The sequence below is a fragment of the Pseudorca crassidens genome, chromosome 12, assembly GCF_039906515.1.
Source record: "Pseudorca crassidens isolate mPseCra1 chromosome 12, mPseCra1.hap1, whole genome shotgun sequence".
Classification (NCBI taxonomy): domain Eukaryota; kingdom Metazoa; phylum Chordata; class Mammalia; order Artiodactyla; family Delphinidae; genus Pseudorca; species Pseudorca crassidens.
Window position 1 is genome coordinate 84248746 of NC_090307.1, and position 17649 is coordinate 84266394.

The window sequence follows — 17649 nt, forward strand, 5'->3', positions numbered from 1 at the left end:
GATGCTCACCCCTCTCCCAAGCCACCAACCCAAGTCTTGATAGTATTTTTGTTTTTCTTTTCTTTTGCTCTGTGCACATGGTAGGTCTCAAACCGCACAGAATTAGGAGAGTGGGAGGCGTATGATGTAGGATCTTGAGAAAGGAACCTGGCCCCATCCCCACCCCAAAGCCCCCTGCTGAGCTGCCACTCCCACCTCTTTTGTTCCTCCTTAATCACCAAATCTTTCCTCCCAGCTTCCAGGCTCTTCCCTTCCAGACCTGCTAGCCTCCCTCAGGCCCCATGGGCCCTCAAAACGTTGTGTGTACCCAATTCTGAGTTGGGGGGCTCTTAGAACCAAGGACATTTCATTATCTTTTTCATTGAACCTGTTCCTATTGGGAATCTCCGGTGCGCCATATCCTGTGAGAGGCCCTGGGTGATAAGGAAGTAATTTAAACAGAGGGGAACTTTGCTCTCAGACACTCATCTCCTGGGGGAGCCGGGACGGGGGCGGGGGGAGGAGAGTACAGCCAAACAGGTCAGTACATAAATTAAGTGATTTCAGATACTGTAGTGATCAGAACTATAAGGGAAATAAAACAGGGCGAGGGGACAGAACATGAAACGGGGGCAACTTTAAACAGAGAAGGAAGGTCTCTCTTTGGAGGTGATATTTGAGCTGAGACACAGATGGTAAGTGAAAGAGGTAACAAGTACAAAGGCCACCAAAGAAACAAGCCCAATGGGGTGAGATTTAAAATTCCAAGTTTCCCGGTCTCATAAAAACAAAGGTCTCTGGGAGAATCCCAGAGACTTGGGAGGAGGGGGCCTTCAGTTTTAGCCCATAATGTGGGTGAGTGGAGGCGCGCCCTCTAGTGGTGACAAGAGTTAAATTTCACATAGCTGACCTGGAATGCCGCATGCTTGTGACTTGACTCTGGGCTAATTATGAGTTTCACTCATTCCTTTCTCTCCCGCACTTATTCATTCAACAGATATTTACTGAGCAGTGTGCCAAGCAATAACTCTAGATGCTGGGGGTAGAGTTGTGAAACCGACAGTGAAGGTCCCTGCCCTCCTGGAGTCGATACCCTAGGGAACAGTTCTTAGCTCACTACTCTACCCCCACTGCCCCTCTGCCCTCCAGTATTCTGCAGCTTAACTGGCCTCCTAATGATCCAACGGGCAGATATCGTTGCTTCAGCGTCTTTGCATCTGCTGTTCCCTTCCACCCCTGGAAAGCAGGTCCCTGCTTCTTTGCACTGCTGGTTCGGGTCTCAGCTCAAAAGTGACCAAGTCAGAAAGATGTGAACTTATTTTGTTTGTTGTTTGCCTGTTCTCTTCACTAAACTATAAGATTCCATGAAAGTTACCATTTTCTTGGAATCCCTCAGCCTAGCGTTTGATAGGCGCGCAGTAAACTTACTGAATGGGTTTATGATCCTGCACCCCGGCTTGTTTCAGAAGACAGTGAACTGTAAGTGAATGAGTTGGACAAAACAGACAAAAAAAATCCCTGCCCTAAAACAACAACAACAACAAAACACCTTGTCCAGAGCATTTTCAATTAAAATTGCAGCCCCCGCACTACCAGTGCCCCCTTTCCCTGCTTTATTTTTTTCTATACATGTATCACTTTCTAAACTATTATAATTTACTCCTCGGTGTTTGCGTGTCTCCGCCACTAGAATGTAAGCTCCACGAAGGCAGGGGATTTTGTCCATTTTGTTCACCACCCTACCCTCAGTGCCCAGAACAGTGTTGGCACCCAGCAGGTGCACAATAAATAGAGAATGAATGAACTCCAGATCACAGTCTGCTTTTTTTCTGCAGACCTTGAGTCACCTTGTTCCAAGGGGGAAACGGGCTTCAGGAGGCGCCCAGAGGTGACTTCAGGTGGCGCGACCCAGGAGTCCGAGCTCTGGAAGAAGGGCCACTGGAGCAGCTGTGGAGATGTGAGGCGCCGGCAGCAGGAGAGCCGTGAGGCCCGGGCGCTGGGGCACTTCCAGGAAGAGGCGCGGACGCTGACGGCGCGGGGCCAGGGACTGTGGGCGGTACCGTCCGATGGAACGAGTCACCTGACTCGTGCAGGCCACGCCCACCCCCTCGTGGGCGGGGAGCATGCAAATCAGCACGCGGCGGTGGCCAATCGTGGTGCGCGCCGGGGGTCCGGGGCCCAGGGATCCGGGACGCTGCCTCGCGCGCAGGCTTTCGTCTCTGCAGACCCGGGCTTTTGCAAGCGGCCTGGCGGGCTTGCGAGCTTGTGCTGTAGTCGCTTCCTCGACCTTCTCGTCTTTAGCGGCCGGCCGGGTCAGGCCGGACCCGCGCAGGGGCCCAGGCGGCGGCTGCCTCAGCCGGAGGCGGAGGCGGAGGTGCGAGGGGTGGTGGGGGCCGCTGCCTTCGCAGGCGCCTGGGCCGGCCCGCGCCTTTTCAGCGTGCTCCATGCATCCGGAGCCCGCCCCGCCCCCGAGCAGCAACAGCCCTGAGCTTCCCCTCAGCTGCGGCAACACTACCAGCGGCAGCCGCCGGAGCCGCCGGCGCAGCGGGGACGGGGAGCCCCCGGGGTCGCCGTCGCCCCCGCCGCCCGCCGTGACCTACCCGGACTGGATCGGCCAGAGTTACTCGGAGGTGATGAGCCTAAACGAGCACTCCATGCAGGCGCTGTCCTGGCGCAAGCTCTACTTGAGCCGCGCCAAGCTCAAAGCCTCCAGCCGGACTTCGGCTCTGCTCTCCGGCTTCGCCATGGTGAGCTCGGGCCGCCGTGCCCTGCCCCCTTTCAGGTCTGGCCACTGTCACCCGCAGACTTGACGGGGCCCACAGGGGAGCTGGCTGGGCGGGCCAGGCGGGCTGGGGGTGAAGGGAAGAGCTGGGAGAAAGCTGTCGTGGACGCGGGAGGGGTCCAGAGGTGCTGGACATGAGAGGTGGGCGACACGTGACACCCGATGTGGGAGACGGTATCATACACATGTCCAGGGTTGGGGGGCTCAGATACCTTCAGATGGGCAAGCTTGATGCAGCAAGGAGGGAGAAACAGCAGGATCCTCGACGTAGATCTGTAAGAAGACATTCCCACAGATGTTCAGGGGGAAAGGAAAGACATAACGTGGACTGATCTCTTTGGAAGCAGGTATCAGGAGGTTGGGAGGTAAAGGACTCCTGAGGCGTCTCCCTAGTTCCCCCACACTTGAGGCCAGGTTCTTTTATTACCTGGTAGAGGGGATTTCCCGACACCCTGTCTCCTATGGCATTTTCCGAGGCCTCAGCCTGGGGGTTTGACAACCGCTCCCCACCTCAGTTTCTTCTCCAGAAACTTGCCAGTGAGTCACTGGGTGTGGGGCAGCAGCATGGGACATGTTCCCGTTGAATGGGCTCTTTCTTGATGTAGCTGGTGGACTTAGTTTCCGCTCCCCATTCGGGCTGGGTCGGAGTGAGAACCAGCCTCTGGGGAGTAGGGTAGGTGAGGCTGCAAGTTGGGCTGAGAAGTGGCCCCGAGGATGCCTTCATGCTGGGGATCTTGGAGTCTCCCAGGGCAGGGAGCTACAGAACAAGCCCTGATAATCACTTTCAGTGACCTCAGCCTGCATGAATGGGGTCTGCTCCCCCTCCCCCAAGGTTTTTAGCCCAGAGCACTCTTGCCTCACCAGTGAGTGAGGTAATTCCCTGGCCTTAAGGGAGGGGTGGCTGCACCCTTCGTGTTTTCTTGGGAAAGGAGCGTGTCTGGCACTCTCCCTGTGCTCCTCAAACTAGTGGGCGATGCACGGGAGCAAGAACTTTTTAGAAGCCCTTAGCAGTCCCAGAGCACCCTGGGGCCACGGTGGAAAGGCCAGGTGATTGAGGTTGGGGAAGAGCTCTCCCGGCTCTGCCACTTGCTGCCTGTGCGCCCTCAGACTAATCCCTATGTGGGCCTCGGTTTCTGAATTGGTGAATGAAGGCTGCTACTGAGTTTCTCTGACTTTCAGAATTTAATCGAGGAAGCCTTTGAGAGGGGAGGAGAGAATGTGTGTGTTTGTAAGAAGTGTCACTCTAGCTTTTAATTTAGGTCTATATGAAGGGGTGCTGTCCTATCAGCCCCAAATCCTAGGAATAGCTGACACTTACCAAGCACCCACTAGGTGCTTGGCACTGTGTAGGTTCCCTAACTTATGCACTAAGTCCTCGACCACTCTTTGAGGTAGTTTTTTCATGGGACTTTCTCGAGGCCACACAGCTCACTGCTGGAGCGGGATTTGAACCCAGGACGGCTGACATCCAGAACTCTCTTGGACACTTGTACCATTTGTGGTGTATGGAGCTTTGAGCCATGTCCTGCCAGGGACCTGTTAGGACCAGGCCTTGTAGGGAACGAGAAATAGAGCAGAAAAACTTCTCTTAAGCAAAATAAAATGTTACAGTTAGGGGGTGGGTGTCGGCTCTTCACAGCAGCTCTCTGGGTTTCAGATGGTGGGATGCTTATATTCCTCTGTTTTCTTTTTTCTTTTTCTTTTTTTTTTTTTTTTTTTTCTGTACGCGGGCCTCTCACTGTTGTGGCCTCTCCCGTTGTGGAGCACAGGCTCCGGACGCGCAGGCTCAGCGGCCATGGCTCACGGGCCCAGCCGCTCCGCGGCATGTGGGATCCTCCCGGACCGGGGCACGAACCCGCGTCCCCTTCATCGGCAGGCGGACTCTCAACCACTGCGCCACTAGGGAAGCCCTGCCTATTCCTCTTTTTCTTGGGGTCATAAATTCACAGCTGCCCAGGCCCCTTCCCACTCCAGGAGAAGTAAGGGTGACGCTTTCCTGCCTTCTTGAATCGTGTCTTAGAAGCCGGGCCTCCTAATCAGATGTCATCTCCCTCTTCCTCTTGCTAAAAACAGTGTGGGGAAGTCAGGCAGCAGGGGTGGCCAGAGGCACTTGGTGGGCCTTGACTCACCCAGGCTGTTTCTTGGGGACCTTTATTTTACCCAGTCAGGGTGGAGAAGGCTTCCTGGCTCCACTGATGAAATCCCCAAAATTCTGCCAGCCGGGAAGGCTAAACCCCATAACCAGCCTCTGTTCTGGGGAAGCAGTTACAAGAGAGTGCATTTGCCATGAGTCTGGAAATGAGTGGAAGAGATGGCGTTAGGGTGGAGAGCGGGTGCTCAGCAGGGCGGGTCTGCCCGCATCCCGATCCCACCAAAGCCACCCAGCCTCGTGAAGGATACTTGGAGAGGAAGGGGTGCCACACAGCCAAGCGCCATGGAAACTAGGGTGAGCAGGTTTCCTGGACTACTCTCCCTTGGCCTGTGAGTCAGCACAACCAACTTCCTGCCCCCAGAGGGCTTCCTTCCTAGAGACCTGGAACACCAGAAGAAGTGACATGACGTGACCTTTGATTTCCAAGGGTGGGAGAGTTGGTGAGGATGCCAGACTCACCTGCGCACAAGGTGAGATTGAGGGAGGGTCTCCCAAGAGCCTGGAGGGGATGGAGAGACTCCCCGTTCATGGGTGGAAGGGCCTGGCCAGGTGCCCTGAGGCCGTGGGACCTCAGACAACGGCTTTAGTCTTCGGGGCCAGTTTTCTCATGTGTGCAAAGGAGGCACATATTCTGTTCTCCCGTGGACTTGCATGTGGAGTCATTACAAGGTCCGATGGCCCACGAAGGATTGAGGAATTGTCTTCAGACAAGATTCCCGTTCCTGATGGCATTTCCAGAAATGGCAGAACTTGTCTGGGCTCAGCACCCAGACTCTTAAAACCAGGGGCCCTGGATGTAGCACATGATCAGCAGCCTGCAAGTGCTCCTTGAGCCGAGGGTGCCATGACTCGGGCCATCTGTGCCTCAGTTTACCTCTCAGCAAGAGGCAGCCAGCCTCGGCCTGACCCTGTCCCCTTGGGGCCGCGGTGAGCACACGTAGCCATCGTGGTGTGCTGGGAAGGGCAGCCTGTAACGTTAGCCTAAGCAGTAGATAATTGGGAAGGGTAAACAAAATGCTTTCTGTGACCTGGGATCAATTATTTTTGGATTATCTGCCTCCTCAAGTTCTCCACCTGCCAGCACCCTTTTGTTCCCAGGTTCCAGAGTGGGTTCAGAAGCTGCTTGGAATTTCTCTGAAAATGAGTTGGAAGGAAGGGCTCAAATCATAAGGCATTATTGAGCCTCTGTGACACGTTCCGAGTTCAGGGGGCGTGGAGATGAGGAACAAATTACTCATGGTGCTCATTACTTTTTTTCTTTTTTAATATTTATTTATTTATTTTATTTTTGCTGCATCGGGTCTTAGTTGCGGTTCGTGGCATCCTCCACTGCGGCGTGCGGGCTTCTCTCTAGTTGTGGCCCACGTGCTCAGTAGTTTTGGTGTGTGGGCTTAGTTGCCTCATGGCATGTGGGATCTTAGTTCCCCAACCAGGGATCGAACCCACGTCGCCTGCTTTGGAAGGCAGATTCTTTATTTTATTTTATTTATTTTATTTTTGGCTGCATTGGGTCTTCGTTGCTGCGCGCGGGCTTGTCTCTAGCTGCAGCGAGCGGGGCCTACTCTTCATTGCGGTGCACTGGCTTCTCATTGCGGTGGCTTCTCTTGTTGCGGAGCACGGGCTCTAGGCACGCGGGCTTCAGTAGTTGCAGCACATGGGCTCAGTAGTTGTGGCTCTTGGGCTCTAGAGTACAGGCTCAGTAGTTGTGGCACACAGGCTTAGTTGTTTTGCGGCATGTGGGATCTTCCCGGACCAGGGCTCGAACCCCTGTCCCCTGCATTGGCAAGCGGATTCTTAACCACTGCCCCACCAGGGAAGTCCTGGTGCTCTTTACTCATGCTAATCATTGCCATTGTCGATTGGGCTCTTGGAATAGGCTAGACGTTGTACTAAGTATGCTCCTTGTACTATCTCTTGTGATTTTCACAGCCTGGGGAGTGACGGTAGGTGTGGTTCCGCAGTGAATGACTTGTCCGAGGTTACCTGGCTGGTAAGCTGTGGGGCCCTGTGACTGTGGTGTGGCCCCACTGCTACGGGAGAGGAAGCACCAGAGAGAGTGGTGGGAGGACAGAGCTGGGAGGCTCGCGTATTGTAGAGCAGAGTAAGAACCGGGACTCTGGAGCCAGACAGCTTGGGTTCAAACCCCAGCTCTACCACTTATAACTGTGAGATCCTGGGGAAATTGCTTAATGTCTCTGGGCCTCAGCCTCCTCTTCTGTAAAATGGGGGTAATAGTAATACCAACCTCATAGGCTTGGTGTGAGGATTCATTTGTATTTGCAAAGCACTTAGAAAAGTACCTGGCCCAGGTACAACGGAAACTCTCTCACCCTTGTTCCCATGATGTTGGGACTGCTTTTTTTTTTTTGGCCATGCTGTGGCATGTGGGATCCTAGTTTCCCCACCAGGAATTGCATCCGGGCCCACGACAGTGAAAGCACTGAACCTTAACCACTGGACCACCAGGGAATTCCCAGGGCTTCTTTTATAAGGGTTAAATGGTTTAGAAGAATGTGATTCCAGCCTAGCCTTGAGGGTGGTAGAGTTAGGGCTTAGGGAAGAACCCTCTGTCAGAGGAAGTATTAGGAGCACAGTTACTAAGGTGAGGAATTATAGGGTCTCCAGGAAAAGGCAGAGAGTGTGGTGTGGCTGGAGTTGAGGGTGTGTTGGGGATAGTAGAGGAAGATGAATCTAGCCAGACTAGACGGTGCAGGGCCTTGACTTGCTGTTTGGGACGTTTGAACTCTGGTATCGGCAATGGGGAGCCATGGAAGGTTTTGGAGCAGAGGAGTTCCATGATGAATTCTTGAATAATGTTGAAGATGTTACTATTTACTGAACACCAGGCAAGAGCCTGGATCCTTTTCTTTCATTCTTACTTAATCCTCAGAACAGCTCTTAAACATATGTACTGTCACCTCCGCAGAGGCTTACAGAGGTTCTGATCACCCAGCTAGTAGATTTCAAGCCCCAGTCCCTCTGACTTGGAGTCTTTTCTACTCAACCACCCTCTCACCGTGTCCCTTGCTGTTAGTTGAAAACTGGGCCTTTGAAGTCTTCCAGATGTGCAGTTCTGCACTCTGGGCCATGTACAAATGGAACTTTGCTGAATGTCCCAAGGGGAAGGCACTCCCTGCCTAGCGGAGAAGCCTTTTGGAAAGCTTCACAAGTGCCTGTGGCACGTGTCTGGAATTTTCAGCCAGGGTCTCTGTTGAGCTCAGCTGATTTCTGCTGGATCCAGGGCTGATGAAGGAGAGCTCTAGGGCTTCCCAAGGTGGCACTGTGGTAAGCAATGTTGGGAAGGCGATTCCCTGGAGAAATGAAACTGAGAAAGTTTAAACAAGAGCAAGTTTCTCTCTGGTGGAACTTCTTCTGGGAGGCCTTGAATATGCTCCCCAGAAGGGATGCCTTAAGCTGATAGAAACACGGGAATTCCCTGGCAGTCCAGTGGTTAGGACTCCATGCTTTCACTGCCAAAGGCGTGGGTTCAATTCCTGGTCGGGGAGCTAAGATCCCGCAAGCTGTGCGGTATGGCCAAAAAAAACAAAAAGAAAACGGATGGAACCACAAACTCTTCAGAGGAGAATCTTCTGGGACTGTGGTTTGACAGCCCTTCTTGGGAGCATTGGTCTAACCCAGGAACGGACCAACTTTTTCTATAAAGTAAATATTTTCAGCTTTGCAGGCCACACAGTCTCAGTGATAACTACAGGTGTCCCCTACTTTTCAAAAGTTCGCTTTACACCACCTCGCTTTTACGAAAGACCTACGTTAGTACCTGTTTTCACTAACCTGAAAGAAACCCAAAAAGAATTTTTACTTTTACCAAAGAAAGGTAAAAAGCGAAAACAGCATTTGCAGTGAGCCGTTATAGAGGCAGCCGCACCCCAAGGGGTGAGACTGGCACCACCAAACTCCCTTCCCCGGAACCGCACTCAGCATCTCGGCATCAGGTCGCCAGAGCTTTGAGCTGTGTCTTTTAGCATCTGTGCTTTAATCCCGGTTTATTTGTGCATCTGTTAGTAAGATGTCTCCTAAGGTAATTGCTCCATCCCTTTAGGCCATTTCACCTTACAAAAGGTTTCAGAGTTACATTATAGGGGGAAACCTGTACTCAATTCTGCTATTTTAGCTCAAAAGCAGCCACAGACCTTAGATAAATGAGTGGGCATGGCTGTGTGCCAGTAAAACTTTATTTGCAAAGAAGTACACTGAAGGCCAGTTTGGCGACCCCTGATTTAAGTGGTCTCCAAACTTTTTGAGTGCACACCCCGCTCAAAATATTGTCAACACTAGGTTCAGTATTTGTATACATGTGTATGCACCCTATGTGTATATGTATACGTATATGTATGGTAATGAATGATATGTGTGCTAATGAAACATAAGTATTAAAAGGTACATAGGGGACTTCCCTGGCGGTCCAGTGGTTAAGACTCCACACTTCCACTGCAGGGACGCGGGTTCAGTCCTTCGTTGGGGAACTAAGATTCCACAAGCTGTGTGGCCAGAAATTTAAAAAAAAAAAAAGTACATAAAGACAAATCAAAACAACAACAAAAAAAGTACATAAAAATACAACATTGAAGGCTTCCCTGGTGGCGCAGTGATTGAGAGTCCGCCTGCTGATGCAGGGGACACGGGCTCGTGCCCTGGTCCGGGAGGATCCCACGTGCCGCAGAGCGGCTGGGCCCGTGAGCCATGGCCGCTGAGCCTGCGCGTCCGGAGCCTGTGCTCCGCAACGGGAGAGGCCACGGCAGTGAGAGGCCCGCGTACCGGGAAAAAAAACAAAAAACATTGAAAAGTTGAAAGGATGAGCTGAAAAAGGAATGTCATGAGAGTTCTTAGGGTTTCCGATGGGTTACATAGGATTGTCTTTGGACACTTTAGAAACCCTGGGCTGAAATACCCAAAGGTCAAGTCTTGCCTTTAATATTCGTTTAGTGAGGCCCCTAGAGGGACAAGGCCCAGTGCTGGAAGCTAGAGAAACAGGGAAGTAGAGTGGAGGAAACCAGACGTGTCATTACATCTTCAGAACGTGTTTGGCAAGCGTAGCGGTGGAGGAGAGTTGGTGGAGGGACACTTACCACCGTCTGAAAATACTTGCCTAAACGTTTAGTACCTGTCATCCTCCCTGGGGCAGGGATTCTGCTGTCTTCCTGCTTTTTCTCCAGCGGAGCCACAAGATCCTTAAGGCACATAGTAAATTCTCAATGAAAGTTGTCCATGAGGGTAATTCCCTGGCGGTCCAGTGGTTAGGACTCTGCACGTTCACTCCTGAGGGCAGGGGTTCAATCCCTGGTTGGGGAACTAAGATCCCTTAAGCCGCGCGGCGCAGCCACAAAAAAAAATAGTCCATGAAAGAATGAATGGCCCTGTCCTCACCTGGGAGGCCATGGAACAGGGGTGACTTGGAAGGTAAAAACCTGAGGACGTCAAAATTAGCCAGATGAAGAGAAAGGCTAGGCCTGTTCTCTACCCCCTCCCCCCAACCTGCAGGTTCAACCTGTTAGTGGCTTGTGACATTGATTTGCAACCGGCAGGTTTTTTGTGTGTTCTTTTTTTGGAATAAGAGTGGAATGAAACAGAAAGCAGCAGCATGCGTCACGTGTAAGAGGAGGCTGGGTTAGCACGCTTTCAGGGTAATTATTGTTTGGGGAAACTTGTTTCTGTTATAAATGGGTGTGTGTCTATTTAGGGAAACCTTTGGAATACTGGTCGATGGTGGTCAAAAGAGTTTGTAAATTACTGCATGAGCCCTCAATCCTCTCTTAATAGATAGTTTGCATCGGAGGGGGGGCCAGCAGGCTCAGGCAGCGCTCGGTGACCCAGGGTGACTGTGGCATGGCGGCTCCAGTGAACAGGAGAAGCCCAGGCTTGGGAAAGGAGAGTTGTGTCTTCCAGCTGTTGGGCGCCCGGGTCAGGCCAGGCATGGGAAGGCTGCCTTGGAAGGGCCTGGCCTCGGCGCCAGGTGGCAGGGGTCTCCATGGAGCCCAACAGGAGTGAGAAGAGTGGTTGGCATCCGGGCGTGGTGGGCAGACACCCAGCGAGGCCAGCCAGGCCCTGCCCTTCTCAGGAGCCTCTTCTTGGCTCGTGCTTGAGGTTTGGTGTCCCCGTGGCGGGGTGGTGGTGTCAAGAGGTCCGCGGACCAGAGTGAGGTGGGGCTGGCCGTCCCTCACCCTTTAGGACCCATATGGCCAGGTTTAAGCAGGCCTGTGGCTGGCTGGGAGCTGTTTATTTTAGGTTAACGGCCCAGCACTCTGGCTATATTTACCTTGTGAAGCTGCTTGCAATCTGATCTGATCTCTCTGGGACTCAGCTGGGGCCCTGGGAGTTGCCTGCCAGATTCCGAGATGGCCCCCCCTGGCTTTACCCTCCCTGCCCTTGGGGAGATGTCCAAAGTGGGACGCATTCTGAAAAAAGCAGTAGTTTTTATTCCTGTGAACAGTTTTCCTCAGGAGCCATGATTTGTGCCAGCCATTCGTTCACGCAGCCCCAGGACACTGAGCTTGGTCCCCAATGTGGGAACGGTACACACAGCCCGCCAGCGTGCTCCAAGTTCCAGGAACTGTAGGGTCCGGCGAGGATGATGGGGTTTCTTCTGGAGCACGGCAAGGCCCCTTCTCCTCAGAAGGCCCAGCGTCACAGGCTGAGCTGCCCAGGCTCCCCACCAGCCCAAGACCTCGGGGGAAATTCTGGTGTCCCCAGGCCAGGTGTGTCCCAACAGCTGTGTGTACGGCTCTAGAGCCTGAGGGTCCGGCAAGGTGGTCCCTGTCCTGCCAAGGTGGCCATCTGGCCAGCTGTGCCGTGGGGCACGCATTCTCCTTGTACCGAGGGTTTGGAGCTGGAGCAGGCCAGGCCCAGAGTGGGGGGTCTGAGCCCCTCACCCTCCCCAGGGAACAGAACACGGGCACACAGGGTCAGCTCCCAGCAGCCTCAGCTGAGGGCGTGCAGGGGCTGTTTGTCTTCCACTTTAAGCCCCGCGTTTTTCTTTTTAACTAAGAGTTATTGAGTACCTTCTGGGGGCTGGCCCTTTGTTAAACCCCTGTCAAGACCTCATTTAATCCCCTCAGTGATTGTCTTAGTCTGTCTGGGCTGCTATAACAGAATACCACAAGCTGGGTGGCTTATAAACAACAGATGTTTATTTCTCACAGTTCTGGAGACTAGAAGTCCAAGATCAAGGTGCCAGCAGATTCAGTGTCTGGTGAGGGGCTGGCTTCCGGGTTCATAGACACTGACTACTGTCCTCACCTGGCAGGAGTGGTGAGGGGGTCTCTGCTGGGGGCAACTCTCCTGTAAGGGCACTAGGGCACCACCCCCAAGACATAATCACCCCCAAAGGCCCTACCTCCTCACACCATCACCTTGGGGGTTAGGATTTAAAATATGAATTTAGAGGGTTTGCAGACATTCGGTCTGTAGTAGCAGGTGTGAGGAAAATGGTATTACCCCCTTTGCACAGAGCCTCAGTTTCCTCATTTGTAAAAAAGTAATAATAATGTTGCTAGTAATCATTGACACTTTATTAAGCATATATATATATATATATATATATATATATATGACAGATCTTGTGCTAAGGGCTTTGTATTCATTAATCTGTTGAACCCTCATAACAGCCCCTATTTTATAGATGTAGAACCTGTGGCATAGAGAGGTTACCAGCTTTGTAAGTGGAGGAGCCAGTTCACTCCTAATGGCTCTGTAGAGGTAGAGATACCAGGCTTAAGAGAACATATACCTGTATATGTGTGTGTCGTTCCCCCTGCCCCTGCCGCCGTATAGACCCCCAGCAACCAGCTCAGGGCCTGATGCACCTAATGGGTCTGGACATTTCAGGTGAGTGAATTAGTAGCCAGTGGACCTGAGGCAGCCAAGCAACAGACTCTCCTGCTGGTCCCTTCTCCGGTTTCAGGTTCCGGGGCAGCAGGCCAAAACAGGAAGAGGAAGTGCTGGGGAGGGGGGAACGTGGCAGGAGGTACGCCCTGCCGGAGGTGCCCCCCTTCTCCAGTGTGGTCAGGCCCGGGGACAGAGACCAGGGAGCCCGGGGTGCAGCCCTTAACCTGCCGTGCCCTTGTGGCCTGCCCGGATGCCCTGCATCCCTCACCCGCGTGTGCTGAGCAATCTCAGCGTTGGCCTTAGGCCACCAGTGAGTGATCCTAAAAATGGTCAGAATCCTCATGGCACTGCCCCAGATTTAGATGGGCTTGAAACATTTTACAAACTCCTGGGATGAAAAGTTTATACAATCATCAGTTGTGGGAATTCTAAGACAGAAGTCTGTGACTCCTGTTGAAATTGTCTGCAAAGTCATATGACTGTATATACCTGGCTGTCTTAAGGCGTATCCAGTATTTTCACCAAATTCTCAAAGTGTCCAACCCCAGATCAGCTCTAGACAGCGACCTTAATTTTGCCACATACCCTCCTTTTTCAGAGACAACAGGGAAGGTCTTGACCAAGGTCACCCAGGGAAGCAAGGGTGTTTCTGGAGCCAAAACCCAGGGCTGCCAATTTGGCTTTGGTTTTCTCAGGCTGGACAGGAGGATAGAAACCCAGCGGGTTTCATATAGAGACACTGGGATTGAGGGTGAGGTTTTTAAACTGAATAACAATAATAATAGTAAAGCCTCTTTTATTGAGGGTTTACTCTGTGCCAGGCACTGAGTATTTAATGTGGGATTAACTCAGTCCTCACAACTCTGAGTGATGTACCAGTCTTTTTTTTTTTTTTTTGGCCACACCGCGCAACTTGTGGGATCTTAGTTCCCCGACTAGGGATTGAACCTGGGCCCCGGCAGTGAGAGCACCTAGTCCTAACCACTGGACTGCCAGGGAATTCCCCCAATTTTCTATTTTTTAAATTATTAATTAATTAATTGATTAATTTTGGCTGATCTGGGTCTTAGTTGTGGCATGCGGGATCTAGTTCCCTGACAAGGGATCAAACCTGGGCCCCCTGCATTGGGAGTGTGGAGTCTTACCCACTGGACCCCCAGGGAAGTCCCCCAATATTCTGTTTTTTACAGATAAGGAAACTTAGGCCCAGAAATTTAAAGGAACTTGCCAGAGCCTCACAGCCTAATAAAGGGCAGAGCAGTCAGGGCTCAAAGCAGGCAACCTGGTTCCAGAGCCTGTGCTCCTAACCACTGCCCTACACTGCCTTTCCAGGCCTAGGAAGGCTGTGGAGGTACAAGAAATGAAAGCAAACAGGGCCAGGCCTTACAAACAAGAAAGCTGGGAAGGAAGGAGCCCACCCCCTCCCCCGGAGTAAGGAGGGGTCGGGGCAGGTGTGGGGCTCGTGGGTACATTTCAGCATCAAGCCTCCCCCTTCTGAGCCTGGCACACACAGCGAACCCTTTATGAAGGTCATTCTCCTTAATGGTGTTGCCATTGGCACTTGCTTCCCCACTCCCTCCAGCCTCTGCAGACAGACCCTGGCAGTGTGCCCACTGCCTGCTTCTCCCGGCCCATATCTGATGAGCTGGATCCTTCACATGGGGGTGATTTGCAAGGCCCAGGTGACAGGAGGTGGGTGGCGGGCCTGGAGCATGCCCCTGGTGACCCCAGATCCACAGGTCTCCAGGAACTGGGGATCAGCCCTGGGGCCCTGAGCCCAGCACTGGGGCTGGAGGAGGAGATGGCCCTGGGGCTTGCCGACTGCACCGCAGCACCCAGCCAGAGCCCAACTCTTCTGGGAAGCCTCTCTTAATTCCTTCTTGGTTGGTGCACTGTGTTCTCAGAAAGGGCCCAGGCATGACCTGGGAGGGCCTTCATCCCTTCACCCCACCCCTCTCCTTGTCCCCAGAGCAGGGCATGAGGAAACCTCTGCTTGGGACTTCCGTGGTGGCGCAGTGGTTAAGAATCTGCCTGCCAATGCAGGGGACACGTGTTCGAGCCCTGGTCCGGAAAGATCCCACCTGCTGCGGAGCAACTAAGCCCATGCACCACAACTACTGAGCCCGCGTGCTGCAACTACTGAAGCCCGCGTGCCTAGAGCCCATGCTCGGCCACAAGAGAAGCCACTGCGATGAGAAGCCCACGCACCACGATGAAGAGTAGCCCCTGCTCTCTGCAACTAGAGAAAGCCTGTGCGCAGCAACGAAGACCCAACACAGCCAAAAATAAATAAAATAAATTTATTTTAAAAAATAGAATAATTTTCAATAAGAAACCTCTGCTTGGGAATTGGGAGTGTGGTGCCAACAGGAAGGGAGCCTTTTTTCATTCATGTAAACTTTTTTATCATAGTGAAATTTACATAAAACTTACCATTTTAACCATTTGTGATGATTACTATTTGGGAGGTGTTTGCCATCTACCAGGAGCTCTCATTTAATTGTTAAAATAATCCTGTTAACTGATACCATATCCCTACTTTACAAATAAGAGAGTTGAGGCACAGAGAGGTTCAGTGACTTTCCCAAGGACACGTAGCTCGTGAGTGGCAGAACTGGGATTCAAATCCAGGCAGCCCGGGCTCCAAGCCTGCGCCCTCTACCAGTACTTCCTGCCGCTTCTCAACCCTAAGTGGGTGGGTCTTATTATCCCCATTATACAGATATGGACACTGAGGCTCAGAGAGGCTAAGTGACTTACCCAGGGTCCCAGAGCTTGATGGGAGGAGAGCTTCTGAGCCATGACTATCCTGTCACTTAGCCCACCTCTTCCTCCCCCCCCACCCCAGGTGGCGATGGTGGAGGTGCAGCTGGACGCTGACCACGACTACCCGCCGGGGCTGCTCATCGCCTTCAGTGCCTGCACCACGGTGCTGGTGGCCGTGCACCTGTTTGCGCTCATGATCAGCACCTGCATCCTGCCCAATATTGAGGCGGTGAGCAACGTGCACAACCTCAACTCGGTCAAAGAGTCGCCCCACGAGCGCATGCACCGCCACATCGAGCTGGCCTGGGCCTTCTCCACTGTCATCGGCACGCTGCTCTTCCTGGCTGAGGTCGTGCTGCTCTGCTGGGTCAAGTTCTTGCCTCTCAAGAAACAGCCGGGTCAGGTGCGGCCCACCAGCAAGCCCCCGGCCAGCGGCGCAGCCGCCAACGTCAGCGGCAGCACCGGCGGCATCACCCCAGGACAGGCCGCCGCCATCGCCTCCACCACCATTATGGTGCCCTTCGGCCTGATCTTTATCGTCTTTGCTGTCCACTTCTACCGCTCACTGGTCAGCCATAAGACGGACCGACAGTTCCAGGAGCTCAATGAGCTGGCCGAGTTTGCCCGCCTGCAGGACCAGCTGGACCACAGAGGGGACCACCCCCTGACCCCCGGCAGCCACTATGCCTAAGCCCTCCTGGGCTGGGCACTTCGGAGCTTTGGCCTTACGCCCTTCCCCACGACCTTGTCCCGGCCCAGCCTCGAGGACAGCCCGTATAGGGGGCTGGGCTTTTGTCAGGGGGCAGAGAGTGGAGGGAAGAGGCTTTTTTTTAAAGAGAAATTACTGCACTTTGAAACTTTCCTCTAAGAGAATAAGCACTTCCTGTTCTTCCAGCTCCAGGTTCACCTCCTGTTCTGAAGCCACCGGTGGGAGCCAGAGAGGGGACAAACGCTCCCTTTGTCCCTCCTCCTCCCCTGTGCCAGTGCCACCTGGGTGCCTCCTGTCCTTTCCGTCTTGACCCCCCTCCCCGTTCAGTGTCGATTGTGTGCGTGTGTGTGCGTGTGCGAACGCAGAAATATACTCATAAGGGACACCTCCTCTTGTGTCTGTATTTGTTGGGTCTGGACTGCCTGGTATTTCTCCTGGTGCCCCAATAGGTGAGCCTCTAAACAAAAAAATTTTTTTCAACATTTTGGGAAATTTCAAACCTACCCCCAAAAGTTCCATGAAGAGTAACTGAAATATATATACAGTCAATTCTTATTCGCAGTGGTTCTGTTCTATAGTCACAGAACACTGAATTAGTATTTCTCCTAAGAGAAATATGGGGTTATGTTCCTGCAAGCCTCTGGTCACAACATTTTTGTCAACCAATCAATACACAGCCTTGTTTTTTGTGTGTTTCTTTTTAAAGACGCCTTAATATGTTATATATAACATTGAACTTACACGCTATTGCTATCACAACAGCACTATCACTCACTTGTGACTGAAACTTACATAACACACATTTTCTCCGTAAGGCACATCACAGCCTTCCTGTGCTCTGAACACTAGACAGCACTTCATTGTTACCCTTGGGGACCATTTTAAGTAGTGAAATCACCAACAAAAAGCACCAAAATGTGAAAAACGTAGCACTAAATAGACTGTGAAAAGGATACTTGTTTACAGCATGAGCTGAAAGAAGGCAGAGGGTCACCTTGTTTGACCTCAGCAAGTAGGCAAATTTGCAAATACTGAAAGTGTGAGTAATGAGAATGACAGTATGTTTTCTCCCTGAGCCATATGCATTAGTTACAGATTTCTTCCTTAAACCAAGGACATTCCTCTACAGAACCACAATTCGATGATCAAATTCAGGAAATTTGACATTGATGCGATACTATTATCTAATACAACAACATTCATTTTCAGTTTCCCTCTTTGTCCTAATCATGTCCTTTCTTGTAGTGATTTTTCCATCCAGGATCATGCACTGCATTGGGTTGTCATGTCTCTTTAGTCACCTTTTATTTGGGACAGCCTTTCTTTGTCCTTTGTAATATCAACATTTTTGAAGAGTCTGAGCCAGTGTTTTGTTTTTTTTTAACATCTTTATTGGAGTATAATTGCTTTACAATGGTG

The 17649-nt window shown here is 52.1% G+C and overlaps 1 protein-coding gene across 2 annotated transcripts; it reads left to right on the forward strand.

Annotated features, from left to right (window-relative positions):
• The first annotated feature begins 1995 nt into the window (after positions 1–1995).
• LOC137203903 (calcium release-activated calcium channel protein 1) lies at positions 1996–16615 on the forward strand. Of its 2 annotated transcripts, none has more exons than XM_067700941.1 (2): positions 1996–2726; positions 14730–15196. In XM_067700941.1, the coding sequence occupies exons 1-2, from the start codon at positions 2103–2105 to the stop codon at positions 14874–14876; spliced, it is 771 nt and encodes a 256-aa protein (XP_067557042.1). In that variant the 5' UTR covers positions 1996–2102; the 3' UTR covers positions 14877–15196. The 2 variants fall into 2 exon arrangements, with proteins under 2 accessions (XP_067557042.1, XP_067557040.1); XM_067700939.1 differs by lacking the exon at positions 14730–15196 and adding an exon at positions 15604–16615 and having other exon boundaries at positions 2126–2726.
• Positions 16616–17649: the final 1034 nt, after the last annotated feature.